At 64.5% G+C, this 15,526-nt stretch overlaps 1 protein-coding gene across 2 annotated transcripts; it reads left to right on the plus strand.

The window, feature by feature from the left end:
• Nucleotides 1-7,137: 7,137 nt before the first annotated feature.
• Nucleotides 7,138-13,888, plus strand: TALDO1 (transaldolase 1). 2 transcript variants are annotated; one of them, XM_054725288.1, is made up of 8 exons: nucleotides 7,140-7,284; nucleotides 10,018-10,141; nucleotides 11,446-11,553; nucleotides 11,742-11,873; nucleotides 12,845-13,020; nucleotides 13,102-13,299; nucleotides 13,437-13,582; nucleotides 13,696-13,888. In XM_054725288.1, exons 1-8 carry the CDS (start codon nucleotides 7,188-7,190, stop codon nucleotides 13,726-13,728), a joined length of 1,014 nt encoding a protein of 337 aa, XP_054581263.1. In that variant the 5' UTR covers nucleotides 7,140-7,187; the 3' UTR covers nucleotides 13,729-13,888. The 2 variants fall into 2 exon arrangements, with proteins under 2 accessions (XP_054581264.1, XP_054581263.1); XM_054725289.1 differs by lacking the exon at nucleotides 13,437-13,582 and having other exon boundaries at nucleotides 7,138-7,284.
• The last annotated feature ends 1,638 nt before the right edge of the window (nucleotides 13,889-15,526 follow it).

Below are 15,526 nucleotides of genomic sequence, written 5' to 3' on the forward strand. Positions count from 1 at the left end.
ACAGCCCACACCCCCCCCGCCCACACCCCCACTGCCCACACCCCCACTGCCCACACCCCCCCCGCCCACACCCCCCTGCCCACACCCCCCTGCCCACACACCCCCTGCCCACAACCCCCTGCCCACACACCCCCTGCCCACACCCCCCTGCCCTCACCCCCCCTGCCCACACCCCCTTGCCCACACCTGCGCCCCGTCCCTGAAGCAGAGCCCAAAGAAAGGGACGTCTCTGGCCACTCTCAGGCCAGCCTCGCCCTGCGTGCTGTATGGGGGCCTGGGAGGCCTGGAGCCCTGGACTCTGCAGACCACACCCCAGAACTGAGAGCCACACTCCGAGACCTGACATTAAACCAGTTTTCTCCTCGCAGCCCCGCGTCTGTCTCCTGGAGGTGGGGGGTCACTGTGGGTCAAGGTCTGTGAAGTTGCACCTTTATAAGAGCTAGCGGGCAGGGCAGGCTGTGGCCAGGCACGCCGCTCACCCTGACCCTGGTTGGGAGACCCTCCCCTTCACACGATCCAAGAGGGGCCCAGGGGACATGCCTGGGAGGAGAGAGGCTGAGAGGGGCCCTGCCCAGAAGGCCCAAAGACTGTCACCCAAGACCGAGTGGGAGCGTGGGGAGCCAGGTCTGCCGGAGCTCGGGTGGGGAGCACGGGGCGTGAGTCAGAGGAGCAAGGAGCTAAGCTGAGGGTGCGGTGGGGGGAGGGGAGGGAGGGGCTGAGGTGGGCCAGCGGGGAGAGCGTCGGTGCAGGAGCGGGAGGTCTCAGAGCGAGCGAGTGAGCGAGGGCGCAGAGGGCTGCACTCCGCGAGGCACCAGAGGAGGCCGCCGCGCCCTCTGCTGGCCACTCTGCGTGCTGCAGCGCGCGGCTAGGGGCGCCCCAGCGCCTGTCTGCTTGCGGGGCGTCCTGACCTGCGTGGTTCCAAAGAAGCCGGTGGAGCAGCCCTGGGCCAGGTCTCCAGAGGGGTCTGGGCTGGGCGGTGACCGCGGGGAGCTCGGGTGCAGAGGGCATCCTGGGCCGGGCAGTGCTGACTTGGGAGGGCGACCCCGGCTGCTGGACCATCAGGACGGGACCAGTCCCCGGGTCTGGAAAGCTCCACGTGGCTGGGACAGGCCACACCGGGCCAGTCTGCAGCGGCTCCTCAGGGGCTGGAGGGGTCTGGTCCGCCTGGGCCACTGAAGCTTGACCATCACAGCCCAACCCCCCAGGAAAGGAAGGACCCCCTCCAGGCCAGAAAAGAAGTTCTGGCCTTACCCTGGCTGGGTTGGCTCAGTGGATAGAGCGTCGGCCTGCAGACTGAAGGGTCTGGGTTCAATTCCAGTCAAGGGCACACGCCCGGGTTGCGGGCTCGATCCCCAATGTGGAGCGTGCAGGAGGCAGCCGATCCATGATTCTCTCTCATCATGGATGTTTCTATCTCTCCCTTCCTCTCTGAAATCGATAAGAATATATTTCTAAAAAGAGAAGAAGTTCTGGCCTCCGAGCCTGGGCAGGCTCCTGTGGACAGGGAGGTGGCCCCCAGGGGAGAAGGGGAGGCATGGGGCAATGGCCCTCCCTCTGGAACCCACAGATCCCACCCATCGGGAACCACCAGGAGGTACCCGGCAAGGCCACCCCCACCCGCCCTGCTAGGCTGAGCCCCTCCCTCAGAGCGGGATGGGCACCCCGGCTCCACTGCTCTGAATGGGGCTCTGCTGGCCCAGGGGTGCCACCCACCCCACCCAGCAGGGCTCCCCCGTCGCCAGCATGGCCTGGGCTTGGGGCCGCTGCCTCTGGGCCGGGGTGCTGATCTCTGTGAGCCCCAGAACCTAACCTGCTTCCTGGGTTCAGGTGCAGTTGGGCCCATTTCAAGTTCCTAACCACTCACCCCCCCGCCCCCCAATGCAGACTGCGAGGGCAGAGGGTCTGGTGGTGCCGCCCAGGGGGGCGGGGCTGCAGACGGGCGACCGGGCAGAGGAGGGTCCGCACCGGGTGAGGGCGAGCTGCCCGTCCAGTGCCCTCTGTGCCAGCTGTACTCAGCACATGCTGCAGGAACAAGGCCCTCCTGTCCTGGGGACAGGCCTGTCTTTGTGCCCCCCCCCCCAGCGTGGCTCTAATGCCTCCCTCCCCCCACAGTGGCCTTGGCCCCACACCCACTCCAGCTGGCCCAGAGGCGAGAGGGCGCCAGGCCGGTTGGGGAGAGCTTTCCCTTTTTTTCTTCTTAAGAACCTTCCTCCCGGCCGGCAGCTCAGGGGTTGAGCATCGACCTAGGAACCAGGAGGTCAGGGTTCGATTCCCAGTCGGGACACATGCCCAGGTTGCAGGTTCGATCCCCAGTGTGGGGTGTGCAGGAGGCAACCGGTCGACGATTCTCTCTCATCATGGATGTTTCTCTCTCTCTCTTCCTCTCTGAAGTCAATAAAAATATATATTTTTAAAAATAATTTCTTTCCATAGGAAATATGCTCTTTGCATGTTGAATGCTGGCTTTCCAAAATGCCACCGGTGATTGTTGATAAAGCTGCGTGCGCTCCCCCCAGGGTCTGCGTGGGGAGTGGGGGGCGGCGGGGGGGGGAGGCCTTTGCAGGCTTGAGGGGGACCCTCTGTGTTCAGGAAATGGCGCCTCCGCGTCGGAAGTGAGTTCAGCGTCGCTGGGCCGTTGCGCTGTCCCCCGAGGGCTGTGGGCCCCGTGGAGGGAGGTCCCGAGACCCAGGCATTGCACCCCTTCTTCCTGGGTGTTGCAAGGCCTCGGGGCGGCCTGTGCAGCGGGGGGGGGGGGGGGGGGGGGGGGGCCTCGCTGTTCCTGCCCCGGGGGCGCGTCGTTCAAAGTCTGCTTCTGCCGGCTTCCTGCTGCGGTTCACGCCCGTGGGGGGCCCGCACGCCAAGTCCTCGGGCTGTGACCTTTCAGGGCGTCTGCGGTCACTCGCGGGGGATCTGCAGCTGAGTCGGGGTCAGCAGGGCCGGCTGGAGCGGGCGCTGGCAGGTGCTCAGGCCTGGTCCTCGGGAAGAGCCAGAGAAACCCTTTCCCCGTGGGACCGGCCAACGTCCCGAGTGGGGACAGGGCCCGCCGAGCTGCGCTGGCTTAGTCAGTGCCCCCCCCCCCCCCCCGCGGCCCTGATCCTGAGGGGCGTCCCCAGGACCCTTCGTGGGTCCCACGCCCACAGGGGGTGCCACGGGAGAGCCGGGGAGTAGGCCCGGTGCCCACTTAGGGCTGACGCTGTGGGAGGAGGCGCTGCGTGAAAAGATCACCCTCGGGCACGCCCCGCCGGGGCTCAGTGGTTAGAGCGTCGGCCAGGCACCGGAGGTCGAGGGTTTGGTTCCCGGTCAGGGGCACGTCCCTGGGTACCGGGGCTGGGGTTCGCTCCCTGCCCCTGGTCGGGCATGTGTGGGAGGCAACCAGCCGCTGGCCGCTCTCACATCAATCAGTGTTTCTCTCTGAGGATTGACATCCCCGGGTGCGGATTGACAAAATAATAATAACAACAAAGAAAATACACAGACATGAGGGGGTCAGACATGAGAAGCCGCGCTCCACAGGAACCCCTGCACATGCAGATGCTGGGAGAGCCGCTCGGGGGGCGGCCTCCACGCTGAGCACCCACGTGAGGACAGAGAGGGAGTGTGGCCGGTTCTGCAAACAGCAAACACGCCCCCTCCGCCTACGACACCGAGTCCTGGGCCCCCGCCACTCACATCCCGCCTGCTCCCCAAGCGATACTGCTGAATGTGGGGTTCACCCTCGGTGAGCGCCTCCATCTCCCCAGCCTGCTGCCTCCCGGGTGCTGGCCCGGTCCCCTGTGTCTTCACCGGGCGGTTTAACTCTGTGACAGGAAGTTGAAGCAAGTCTCACTGTCCCCTCCCAGGCTGCAAACCACCACCATCTCCAGAACTTTCCAAACGGAAACTCTGTCCCCATTAAACACTCACCCCCCCCCCCCCTTCCAGCCCCACCACCTACTTCCTGTCCTTGGGTCTGACTCAGGGTCTCCTCTGAGCGGGTCCCACAGGGTCCGTCCCCCTGGGGCTGGCTTATTCCCTCGGCACAGCGTCCTCACGTCCGTCCGTCCGGGGGCAGGATCCCTTCCCCTTTAAGGCGGGTGAGATCCCATTGTGTGGAACACAGCCAGCACCCCATTCCAATGTGCAGGTCTCCCCCACACCGAGCAATTCTGGGACGCCAGCTGGTGCCCTACATTCAACCCCTAGCCTGTCGACCCGGAAGCCCTCAGAGCCCACAGGCGAGGGGCTCGGTCCCGCAAGACTGCCCCCCCCCCCCCCCCCCCCCGCATGCCAACCGCAGCCAGCTCGACCCCGAGGCTCCCAGACGCCTCCTGGGTTCCCTTGCCAGGTCTCTGGCGGTGACCGCTCCCTGGAAGGGCCGCACAGACTCCCGCGCGGGGAGGGCCGTCGGGGCGGCGGGCTCCTGGACGCCGGGTCCCACCCCTCACAGGCGGCGAACCACAGCGAGCTGCACGCCGCCGGCGGCGAGTCCACACTGTCCGCGGACGGAGCGGCCACTTTCCACCGTGACCAGCGCGGGCCTGAGAGGCCTTCTCTCTGCTCTTAACTCTCACTCCACTCCTCTGTGCCTGCAAGGAGCGTGTCCGTGTTTGATGTTCTACTCTACCTGGAAATGGGGCTTTTGGCTGTTGACTCTGTCATCAAGAACCTGACTCTGGCCCTGACCAGTTTGGCTCAGTGGATGGAGCCTCGGCCTGCGGACTGAAGGGTCCCGGGTTCGATTCCGGTCAAGGGCATGTACCTTGGTTGTGGGCACATCCCCAGTAGGAGGTGTGCAGGAGGCGGCTGATCGATGTTTCTCTCTCATCGATGTTTCTAGCTCTCTATCCCTCTCCCTTCTTCTCTGTAAAAAATCAATAAAATATATTTTTTTAAAAAGAACCTGACTCTAGCCTGGCCGGTGTGGTGCAGTGGTTGAGCGTCGTCCCACACACCAAGAGGTCACAGGTTCGATTCCTGGTCAGGGCCTGTGCCAGGGTTGCAGACTCGATCCCCAGTAGGGGGCGTGCAGGAGGCAGCCGATCAATGTTTCTCTCTCTCTCTCTCTCTCTCTCTCTCCCCTCCTCTCTCTCTAAAATCCACTAAAAATGTCTATGCATTTAAGAACGTGAATCTCTCCAAGGGGAGAATGGCCTTCGTTGCGTTGCCTGCAGGTTCGAGTCTGGCTTAAATTCATCATGTAGAGGAGGCTGCCCTGCTGATCGAATTGTTTTTTTCCTTCTTGGTATTAAGCTCTGCACCTGCTGCCCGTGAACCCAAACCCCAGCTGTGCCCTCTGCTGTGAGTGACAGCAGCTGGCGGGGGTCCCTCCGGCTCCGAGGGGCGAGGGGCTGGGTGGCGACACCAATGGCGGGTCAGCGCTGCTCCCAGGGAAAGGTCTCCGCCCAGAGGGGAATGATAACACTGACTGAGGCTTTTATTTTATCTTAAAACATGCTTTTACTGTTTTTTAGAGAGAGGGAGGGAGGGAGAGGGAGAGGAACATGGGCTGCCTTCTGCACCGGGAACCGAACCCGAAACCTGGGTGTGTGCCTTGACCGGGAACTGACCGGTGACGGGCGATCCTCAGCCTCTCCAGCCCTTTGTCCTGTTCCCCTGACTCAGCCACCCGCCCCACCTTTGCCCAGGCCCAGCTCCGCTCCCTTCCTCGTCAAGGTGACCTCCGTCTCGCCACATTCCGGGGCAAAACCTCACCCCTCACCCACCCAGGGACCCAGGAGGAACAGGAGGCCAAACCCACAGCCACACCCAGGCCGGTGCAGCTCCCCGGCTGGCCGAACGCCCTGCCTCCTGCCCATCGCCCCTCCCCTCTCGGCTCCTGGGCCTGCTCCCTCAGCCCGCCCCGACAAAGCCAGCAGTCAGCGGGCCTCCGTGTGCCACCAGCAGCCTGCGCACCTGCCCGTCTGTGCCAGGTCTGTCCTGCCCCCCTGCCCCCCGCCCCCCCTGACATCCTGGAGAGTGACAAAGGCCTCCTTAGCACCAGTGCCCTGGACCCCAGCCACTGTCCTCCAGGGACCTGCTAGGCACCCCTCTCCTCTCCTGCCCCCCCCCCAACATGCAGTCATTCCCTCCACGCCACCGCCTGCTCCCTTCACAGCGAACTCCGAAGTGTGGGAAGTGTGTCTCCACTCCTTCTCCCTGCCACCCTCCATGCAGCTGCCCCGGCCTGGCCAGCCCTGAGCCCCCTCCTCCCCTGGGGTCTGGTTCTCCCATTCCCACGCTCCTCCCTGGCCGACTCTCCCCTGGGCCCCTCTCCACACACATGCCGGCAGAGTCTGACCCAGGGATTATGAAGAACCCCTCAGATGGAAGTGTTTCCTGCAACTGCTTCGGTGCCTGAAACCTCGGGCCCCTGTGAACTCGGTGCTGCTCAGCAGCTGCCCATCCCAGAACCCCAGGCAGGGTAGGCCTGGCTCCGGACCTGCCTCACCCTCCGGCCCCTTCCCCGGCACCAAGCACGCCTGACCCAGGAGGGCGGCCAGGCCTGAGGGGAGCAGGTGCGCCGGGAAGGGGCGGGCAGAGGCTTAAGCCCAGGCCCGCAGGCGCTCGGCCAGTGTCAGGGACAGAGGCCCTTTTCGTGGTCTGCAGCCGAGGGCGGGGTGTGTGTGTGTGTGAAGCCACGGCCCCATGAAGGTCCAGCGGGGCGTCCGCAGAGGCGGGAGGTGACGCGGCGCCCTCTGAGACGCCGCTGGGTGGGGCGCACCGCTGGGTGGGGGGGGCGCACTGCTCCAGGTGTCCCATCCAGGGGGTCCCATCCAGGGGTCCCATCCAGGGTGTCCCATCCAGGGGGTCCCATCCAGGGGTCCCATCCAGGGGTCCCATCCAGGGTGTCCCATCCAGGAGGTCCCATCCAGGGGTCCCATCCAGGAGGTCCCATCCAGGAGGTCCCATCCAGGAGGTCCCATCCAGGGGTCCCATCCAGGGGTCCCATCCAGACTGCGTGCGCCCAGGACGTGCCGCCCACGTTGCCCGCTCGCCTCCCCGCGTCCTGCCCGCATTTCACCAGTGACCGAGAGGGGCCCGGGACCCCCGCCCCGACAGCTGCTCCGGGGGCGGGGTTTCAGGCCAAGGGGCGTGGCTCCCCTCCGGGGCGGGGCCTCGCCCGCTTCCCGCGCCGCTTCCGATTGGCCGGCGGCCTGGGCGGGGCCCGCGGGGCATTGTGGGCCGCCGCGCTGCTCCGCCGTCTCGCCATGTCGGGCTCCCCGGTGAAGCGGCAGAGGATGGAGAGCGCCCTGGACCAGCTCAAGCAGTTCACCACCGTGGTGGCCGACACGGGCGACTTCCACGGTGAGGCGCGGCCCGAGTGTGGGCGCCGGCGGGGGCCGTGCGGGGGCGTGGACGCCGAGACGGCCGCTCCGGGCCCCGCCGCCCCGCTCCGGGCCCCGCCGCCCCGCTCCGGGCCCCGCCGCCCCGCTCCGGGCCCCGCTGCCCCGCTCCGGGCCGGCTCCCGGGGTGCGGGACACGGGGCGCCCGCGGCCGGGAGACGCGGCCGGAGCGGCCGGGGCGGGAGGGCGGGGCCCGGAGCGGAGCGCACAGCCTGAGCCCCGCCCCCGCCGGGCGCCCCGCCGCCAGGTGCGAAGGCCGGAGTGCGCGGGGGTCGGGTTGCGAAGGCCCCGGGTTGGGGAGGGTCCGAGGTGGACCTGGAGCCGCTCCCGCGGCCCCCGAGGCGGCACCGGGCGGCTTTGTTCCGCGCGTGTTGACCGCTCGGCCGGACAGACTGAGCGCGGGCCCAGGACGGCCGCACCTCGCTGGCGCCGCCTGTTGCGCCCTCGGCGCCCGCCCGGGACGCGGGCCGTGCGTGGCGGGAGCTGGAGCGGGGGCTGGACCCGTGCGCTGGGGGCGCGGGGGCCGTGCTGGGTGTGATCGTTCCCTGCGGAGGCCCGGCGTGCGGGGTCACCGGCAGAACCTCCCTCTCCTCCGGGAACGTGAGGATCCCGGGCGCCCGTGGGTGTGGCCGCCGCTTTTCTGCTTTCTCATGGTGACTTGAGAGCCGGCCTCGCCCTCTTGGGTAACAGTGAGTGAGACGGTTTTCTGCGGATTGTTTATCTCGATCCCAGCAGAGCCTCCGGTGAGGGAGCACCGCGGGGGTCCGCGGGCGGCCTGGGCTGGCCAGCGGCGAGCGTCAGACCAGCGGGAGGGTCTCCTGGCCACCCTGCCCTGCGGCCGGAGCTCCGGGAGTGTTGGACTTCGGCCAGGTGGCAGCCGGGTCTGTGCTCCCTGCACTCAGTCTGTCACACCTTCTGGAGAATGCTTGCTGGTTTCTTTTAAAAAATATCTAAACCCAATTACTATTTTTCTTTTTTTAAAATATATTTTATTGATTTTTTTTTTTTTTTTTACAGAGAGGAAGGGAGAGGGATAGAGAGCTAGAAACATTGATGAGAGAGAAACATCGATCAGCTGCCTCCTGCACACCCCCCACTGGGGATGTGCCCGCAACCAAGGTACATGCCCCTGACCGGAATCGAACCTGGGACCCTTGAGTCCGCAGGCCGACGCTCTATCCCCTGAGCCAAACCGGTCAGGGCTAAACCCAATTACTATTTTTCGATGAATATCCACTTTATAAAGATATGTTATTGATACTGTATATCCCTAAGTGTTGCAAGGCAGCTGTGGGCCTTGGTTTTGTGGTCATTTTAAGAAGTGAAGGTTCCCACCTTTGCCCGGGGGTGGGGTGGGGTGGGAGGCCTCTGCCTAGACCAGTGCCCTCCCGGTCTGCATCCGCTTTAGGGTCCGGGCACCTGAAGCTCATGTTGAGTCCCTGATGGGATGGGCCGTTGAACGTGGTTAGAAGTCGGCGCTGTCAGGGCGTCCTTTTGTACGAGAGGCGCTGTCCTCAGGCACCGCCTGTGGGTGTGCACACCTGTGCAAGCGCCACGCCTGAGCTCTGTTTCCTAACGCGTTATTTAGAAAGGGAGACGTACAGATGTTGCAAAATCAGCCCACAGAGTCCCTGGAGTCCCTGGCCCAGCGCCCTGCCGTGGGGACACCCTGTGTGCCCGTGGTGTGGTGTCAGAACCCGGAACTTGGCACCTGCACCGTCCTGTTAGCAGGATGCTCACCGCGTTCACCCGTTTCAGCCGCAGGGGGCGGGCCTTCGCTGTGCGGGTGATGACACCTGTCGATCTTTGTGGGCGCCGGGACAGTTAGGACACCGCGGGCCTGTGGCCAGGGCCATCTCCCTGGTCTCCTGAGAGCCACCCCTGTTCCTGCCGGCCCCTGATCTTTCTCCATCTCTGCGGTGTTGTCATCAAAGGACACTTTGAAAATACTCATTTGCTCAATAAACTTACTAAACAGCGAGCCCTCTGGCCGCTCTGCACTCCCCTGTCCCCCTTGACAGCCGGTCAGGAGGCCCCAGAGTGGCCCACTGGCCTGGAATCCCGGCCTGGTTACCTGGGAGTTAGGAGAGAGTGGTTTAAAGGAGAAAGCAAGCAGTCCTTGATCCACTGATCCGGGTCCCTGTCGCTGGCGCATGGGGAAGCAGGGCGCCCTCTGCTGTCCGAACATCCCAGCTGCCTCCCTCCCCACCCAGCAGTGAAGTCAGCCCTTGCGGGGGGGGGGGGGAGCACCTCCCCCAAATCTCTGGCGCTAGGCTTGCTGGTGGGTCTGTCCCTGTGCACACAGCTGCCTCTGGCCAGCCTCAGGATGGGGAGGGACATACGTGTGAAGCGTGGCTATACCTCGGCTTGGAAAACAGTTTTGCTCTGTTAACCCTCCCCCGAGGGTATTTTTCCATTGATTTTTAGAGAGAGCGGAAGGGAGGGGGAATGACAGAGAGAGAAACATCGATGTGAAACACATTGCTTAGTTGACCCGGGGATCGAACCTGCAACCACAGTACATGCCCTTGACTGGAATCAAACCAGAGACCCTTCAGTCTGCGGGCCAGCGCTCTATCCACTGAGCCACACCGGCCAGGGCGGAAACACTCGCATGTGTCTAGGGCTCAGAGGGACTGTCACAGACTCGGTGGGAAGCAAGCCGCACTTCCTTTCTTTCTGAAACTCTCTGTAGCCATCGACCAGTACAAGCCCCAGGATGCCACCACCAACCCGTCCCTGATCCTGGCTGCGGCACAGATGCCCGCCTACCAGGAGCTGGTGGAGGAGGCCATCGCCTACGGCAAGAAGCTGGGCGGGTGAGTGCGGGGTCCCCGGGTGAGTGGGGTCCCCGAGGCAGTGGTGCGGCTGAGGGCGCGCGGGCCTCAGGCTGGTCCCCTCTCTCCCTCGCGCTGAGCTTCAGTTCTGTGATGGCTCTTGTTGATGTCTTTGAACATCTGCTCAGAGTAAAGTTCACGCTTAGGGACACGGCCCAGCTTCTTGGGGTACTTGATGCCGGGATACAGCCGTCACCACAGTCCGGTCCCCGAACGCTCCTGCTGCCGTGGTCGGCCCTGCTCCCGCCTCAGGCCACACGCAGAGGCGGTCTCCATGGACTTGCCCTCCGAGGTGTCGTTTTACATGCTCCCCAGGGTGAGCCTTGGGGCACAGTGGCCCCTGGCGGGGAAGCCCGGGTGGCGTTCGGTGTGCAGCCTGCTCTGTGCCCGCGTCTGCCCTGCCCCCCACCTTAGCCGGCTTCCCTTTCCCTTCCCTCATGGCTGGTCTCTCGCCCTGAGTGTCAGCCAGGCCTGGGTGCTCCTGGAGTTGGTGACGAGATGGTGCCTTCGTCGCTCACAGGCCCCAGGTTCTGACTGACGCCGGCTGGGACCCTCGCCCGCACTTGGCTCGTCTGCCCAGGCGACTCCAAAGAGTGTTTCTTTCACGTGCGCAGGGATGCAGGGGCTCGGCGGGGAAAGTGGGACGTGGAGGTGGCGTGGTGACGGCCACACCACCGTGAATGGCTTCATGCCCTGAGCTGTGCGCTCCGAGGGTTAAGGTGGTGATTTTCCTGCTGTGTGTATTTACCGGGATAAACGCGTTTTTTGTTTTTTTTTTTAAATATATTTTTTTATTGATTTTAGAGAGGAAGGGAGAGGGAGATAGAAACACCAATGATGAGAGAGAACCATCGATTGGCTGCCTCCCGCACGCCCCACCCTGGGGATCAAGCCCAACCCAGGCATGTGCCCTTGGCCGGAACCAAACCCGGGACCCTTCAGTCCACAGGCCAACGCTTCATCCACTGAGCCACACCAGCCAGGGCGATAAACGCATTTTTAAGAAAGAAGGGGCAGCCTGGCCGGCGGGCTCAGTGGTTGAGCGTCGACCTATGGACCAGGAGGTCACGATTCGATTCCCGGTCAGGGCACAGGCCCGGGTTGCAGGTTTGATCCCCAGTGGGGGTCGTGCAGGAGGCAGCCTTCAGTGGTTCTCTCATCAATAAAAATATATTTAAGGAAAGGAAGGGAAGAAGCTGCAGGGAAAGGTTCTTCAGGGACAGTTTGTCGTCTAGAACCCTGGGCACTAACCTGACCAGTCACCGACCCGTTCCCCTGGGTTTCAGGTCACAGGAGGAACAGATTCAAAATGCGACCGATAAGCTGTACGTGTTGTTTGGAGCAGAAATACTGAAGAAGATTCCAGGCCGCGTGTCCACGGAAGTCGATGCCAGGTAAGGGCGTGGGCGGGCGGGGCAGCAGCTTCTTGGTCGCGACCCGCCAGGCCTGGCTCCCTGCCCCCTCTGCCTGCAGCCGTGCTCTGGCCTCCCAGGAGGGCAGGCGACCGGGAGCCGGGGCACCGCTGCTGCTTGCTCGTCCTCGGCGCCCCCCGGCGCCCCTCACCGCGGCCCGGCTCTTCCAGGCTCTCCTTTGACAAGGACGCCATGGTGGCCCGAGCCCTGCGCCTCATCGAGCTCTACAAGGACGCCGGGGTCAGCAAGGACCGGATTCTGATCAAGCTGTCGTCCACCTGGGAAGGAATTCAGGCTGGAAAGTAAGTGTCTCCCCCGCCAGGGGGCAGGTGTATCCAGGGCCAGGTCCCAAGGTCCTGCTGGGTGACCCTCAGAAACGAGTGCCCATGAGACCCCCACAGGCGTGTCACCGCGTCCTCACCGGGCGCTCACAGTCCACAGGCAGAGCCTCTTATGCCGGGTGGAGGCGGAGGTGTGAGGCTCGGAGGCCGACCCTCTGGTCTCACTGGCGGGAACAGCCGTGCCCGGGGGCCTTGTGTCCGCTGCAGCCCCGCCCTGCGACGGCTCTCCACTCTGTGGCCTGTTCTGGGGTCTCACACGGGTGGGCTCATGACGCGTGGCCTCTCCCGTGGCATGTTTCCAGGGCTCCCCCTGTGGCAGTCAGGGCTACGTCCCTTTCATGTTGAATGTTCCGCTGTGTGCGTGCTGCCTTTTCTGTGTCCGTCCATCCTGCGTGGCCACGTGGTTGCGTGGCCCTGTGTCATCGCTCCTGGGCACGTACTCGGTCATGTGGCCGGTCACCGTGCCCGTTGGAGGAACGGCGCTGCTTCTTGTTGTGCGTGTGGGCTCTTCGCCCCCGTGGCCACACGGTGGAGCCCTCCCAAACTGGCCCGTGGCCAGAGGAGCCGAGCAGAGGTCCAGCTGTCACAGCCCTTGCCCCGCCCACATGAGAGTGTGGCCATTGCCTGGTCCTCAGGACTCGGCCCCAGATGACACGGTGGGCTGCGGGGCTGCCGCAAGGCGGGCTGGGAAGGGTGAGAGTGGGCACAGGAGGCCGAGGCTCCGGGTGAGAGGCAGGCAGCACCGTGGCCTGAGATGTCAGCCCGTGTCCAGCCCCAGGCGGTTCTGGCTGAGGGGAGGGACCGCGGGCCCGTGCTGGCGCAGTGCTGGCACAGTGCTGGCTGGGGGCCGCTCGCCTCTGTCCCTGTTTGTAACTGGGTTTGAGGGGAAATGAGCGGGCCAGAGAGCCGGGGTGAGCGTGTGCGTCCCGCAGGGAGCTGGAGGAGCGGCACGGCATCCACTGCAACATGACGCTGCTCTTCTCCTTCGCCCAGGCCGTGGCCTGCGCCGAGGCGGGCGTGACGCTCATCTCCCCCTTCGTGGGGCGCATCCTCGACTGGCACGTGGCCAACACGGAAAAGAAGTCCTACGAGCCCCAGGAGGACCCTGGTGAGTGGCCCCGGGGGCCCCGGGGCAGGTGCGCGGTGGGCAGGGCGGCGGGCGCAGTGGTGACGCTGGGCCTCCCTCCAGGAGTGAAGAGCGTCACCAAGATCTACAACTACTACAAGAAGTTTGGCTACAAGACCATCGTCATGGGCGCCTCCTTCCGCAACACGGGCGAGATCAAGGCGCTGGCCGGCTGCGACTTCCTCACCATCTCGCCCAAGCTGCTGGGCGAGCTGCTCAAGGACAGCAGCAAGCTGGTGCCCGCGCTGTCGGCCAAGGCGGGTGAGGCCCCGCCCTGCCGGGGGCTGCCCGCACCTCGGTTCCCTGAGGGGTGGGGGCGGGGCTGGGAGGCTCAGGGCGGCCTGGGCGGGGCGGGATGGCGGCTCGGGCGGGTGTGGACGGCCTGCTGCCTGTCCCAGCCCAGGCCAGCGCCCTGGAGAAGGTGCACCTGGACGAGAAGGCCTTCCGCTGGCTGCACAACGAGGACCAGATGGCCGTGGAGAAGCTCTCGGACGGCATCCGCAAGTTCGCTGCCGACGCGGTGAAGCTGGAGCGGGTGCTGGCGGTGAGTGCCCGGGCGAGCTGGGCAGAGCTGGCACTTCTGTGGGACCCCATCGGCGGTGTGGGCCCACAGAGGGAGCCTGACACGCCCTCCTGGCCCCGCCCTCTCCCCTGCAGGACCGGATGTTCAGCGCGGAGAACGGGAAGTAGCCGGGCTGGGCCGAGGATCAGTGCCGGCTTTGGGTTTGCGTCTGATTGCACAAGTCCGGGGACGAATCTTTCATTTTCTACTACTGGGAGCAGGGATGGATCATGGGTTTCTGATTTTGTGTGAAATTCTGCCTAATCATTAAACAGTGGTTTTCTGTGCCATGCTTCATTTCCTGACGGCCCGCGCTCCAGCTGCCCAGCCACCAGCTACAGCCTGGGCCCAGCCAAGACGGGCAGCACCGGAGCCCTTCCTGTGCCCAGATCCCTTGATGGGGCTAAGGGGCGGGCAGGCCAGTGGTGCCACCTGGTGGGGCAGCTCAGCACAGCAGCACTGGTTCATCTAACCAGGGGTGTCCTGGATGCGTCCCTAAACCTGGAGGGGGTGGTGCAGCTCTGAGAACACACTGGGGCGCTGTTTGGACTTTGGGCACCAAGTGCTATACCGGGAAGGGCCTGGGGGGGTGATGGGTGGAGGGAGGAGGAAGGACCAGCCTCTGTTCCTGGAGGGGAGCCAGGCAGGGCGAGGGCTGGGCGAGGACTGTCCGGGAGCCCGTGCCCAGGCAGAGGATCAGGGGCGTGTCTCCCGTCTGGCCCGTCCACGTCGGTGTGGGCAGAAACGTGTCGGACTGACCGCGGAGACACGGCCCTGGCTACACCGAAGGGTCAGCAGGGAGCCGCCCTGCCCTCAGCCACCTGGGCTGGCTTTCTCCTTGGGAACCCAACAGGCCACCTTTTCCCCACAGCCTTCCACAGGGACCCCGGACAGGCCACTGAGGTGACGAGGCCGAGTCCCCAGGGGCTCCAAAGCAGCAGGGCCCGTGGCCGCAGTTCTCAGGGGGCCCAGGCACAGGCCCCACTGGGGGCCGTGCTGTCCTGAGCGCCCGGCCTGTCCTGGACAAGCTCAGCCGTCCTGGGTGCTAAGGGGGCCTGCTGGGTGGGTGTCCAGCAGTGGGGGGCAGGGGCATTGCACCCACCTGGACCCCCCCCTCTCCTGGGTGCCTGCCAGCTCTGGGGTCTGCATGGACACCTGACAGGACGGCTTTAGTACTTGGGGTCTGACGATCAGCATTCAGCTCAGAAGCCCCCCCAAGAGAGCATGTCCATGTGCCCCATTCCCACCACATCCGAGCCCCGGGAGCTTCAGGATGTTCCGCACAAATGGGACCGCACGGCCGTCTCTCACTAGCGTGTTCTCACGGTCCGCCATGTAGGGTGTCGTCAGGACTTCATTCTTTGTGTGTTTTTTAACGTTTTTATTGGTTTCATAGAGGAAGGGAGAGGGAGAGATGGAAACATCACTGATGAATCACTGATGGGCTGCCTCCCGCACACCCCGCACGGGATTGAGCCCACCACCTGCATGTGCTCCAACCAGGAATTGAACCCACTGAGCCACCCCGGCCGGGCAGGACTTCATTCTTTCACGGCAAACGTCCCACCACAAGGCAATAACGCTGCCCTTTAACAAGATGCCATTCACGGGGCCAGTCTGTCCATTCATTCCTGAGCGCTGCTGCAGATGTCCTGGGCGTGTGGGGGAATCCCAGAGGCGCGGGCAGGGGAAACCAGGCTCCAACCCGCCCCTGCCCTCGCAGGGCTTTCTGGTTCCTCCCACCCCTCACTCAGGACTGAGCTGCAGGGAGCAGAGCCTCGACCTGAGCAGAGTAGACGGCCGGTCAGAAACCTCAGCAGGAATGATCAGTTTTACGGGTAATACAGACAATGCCCTTGAGGTGGGTCTGTCAGGGTTTGTGCAGACAGACAGCCACCCATCACCTGGGCCCCATTTGGTGGCACA

This window comes from Eptesicus fuscus, chromosome 13, assembly GCF_027574615.1.
Source record: "Eptesicus fuscus isolate TK198812 chromosome 13, DD_ASM_mEF_20220401, whole genome shotgun sequence".
NCBI lineage: Eukaryota > Metazoa > Chordata > Mammalia > Chiroptera > Vespertilionidae > Eptesicus > Eptesicus fuscus.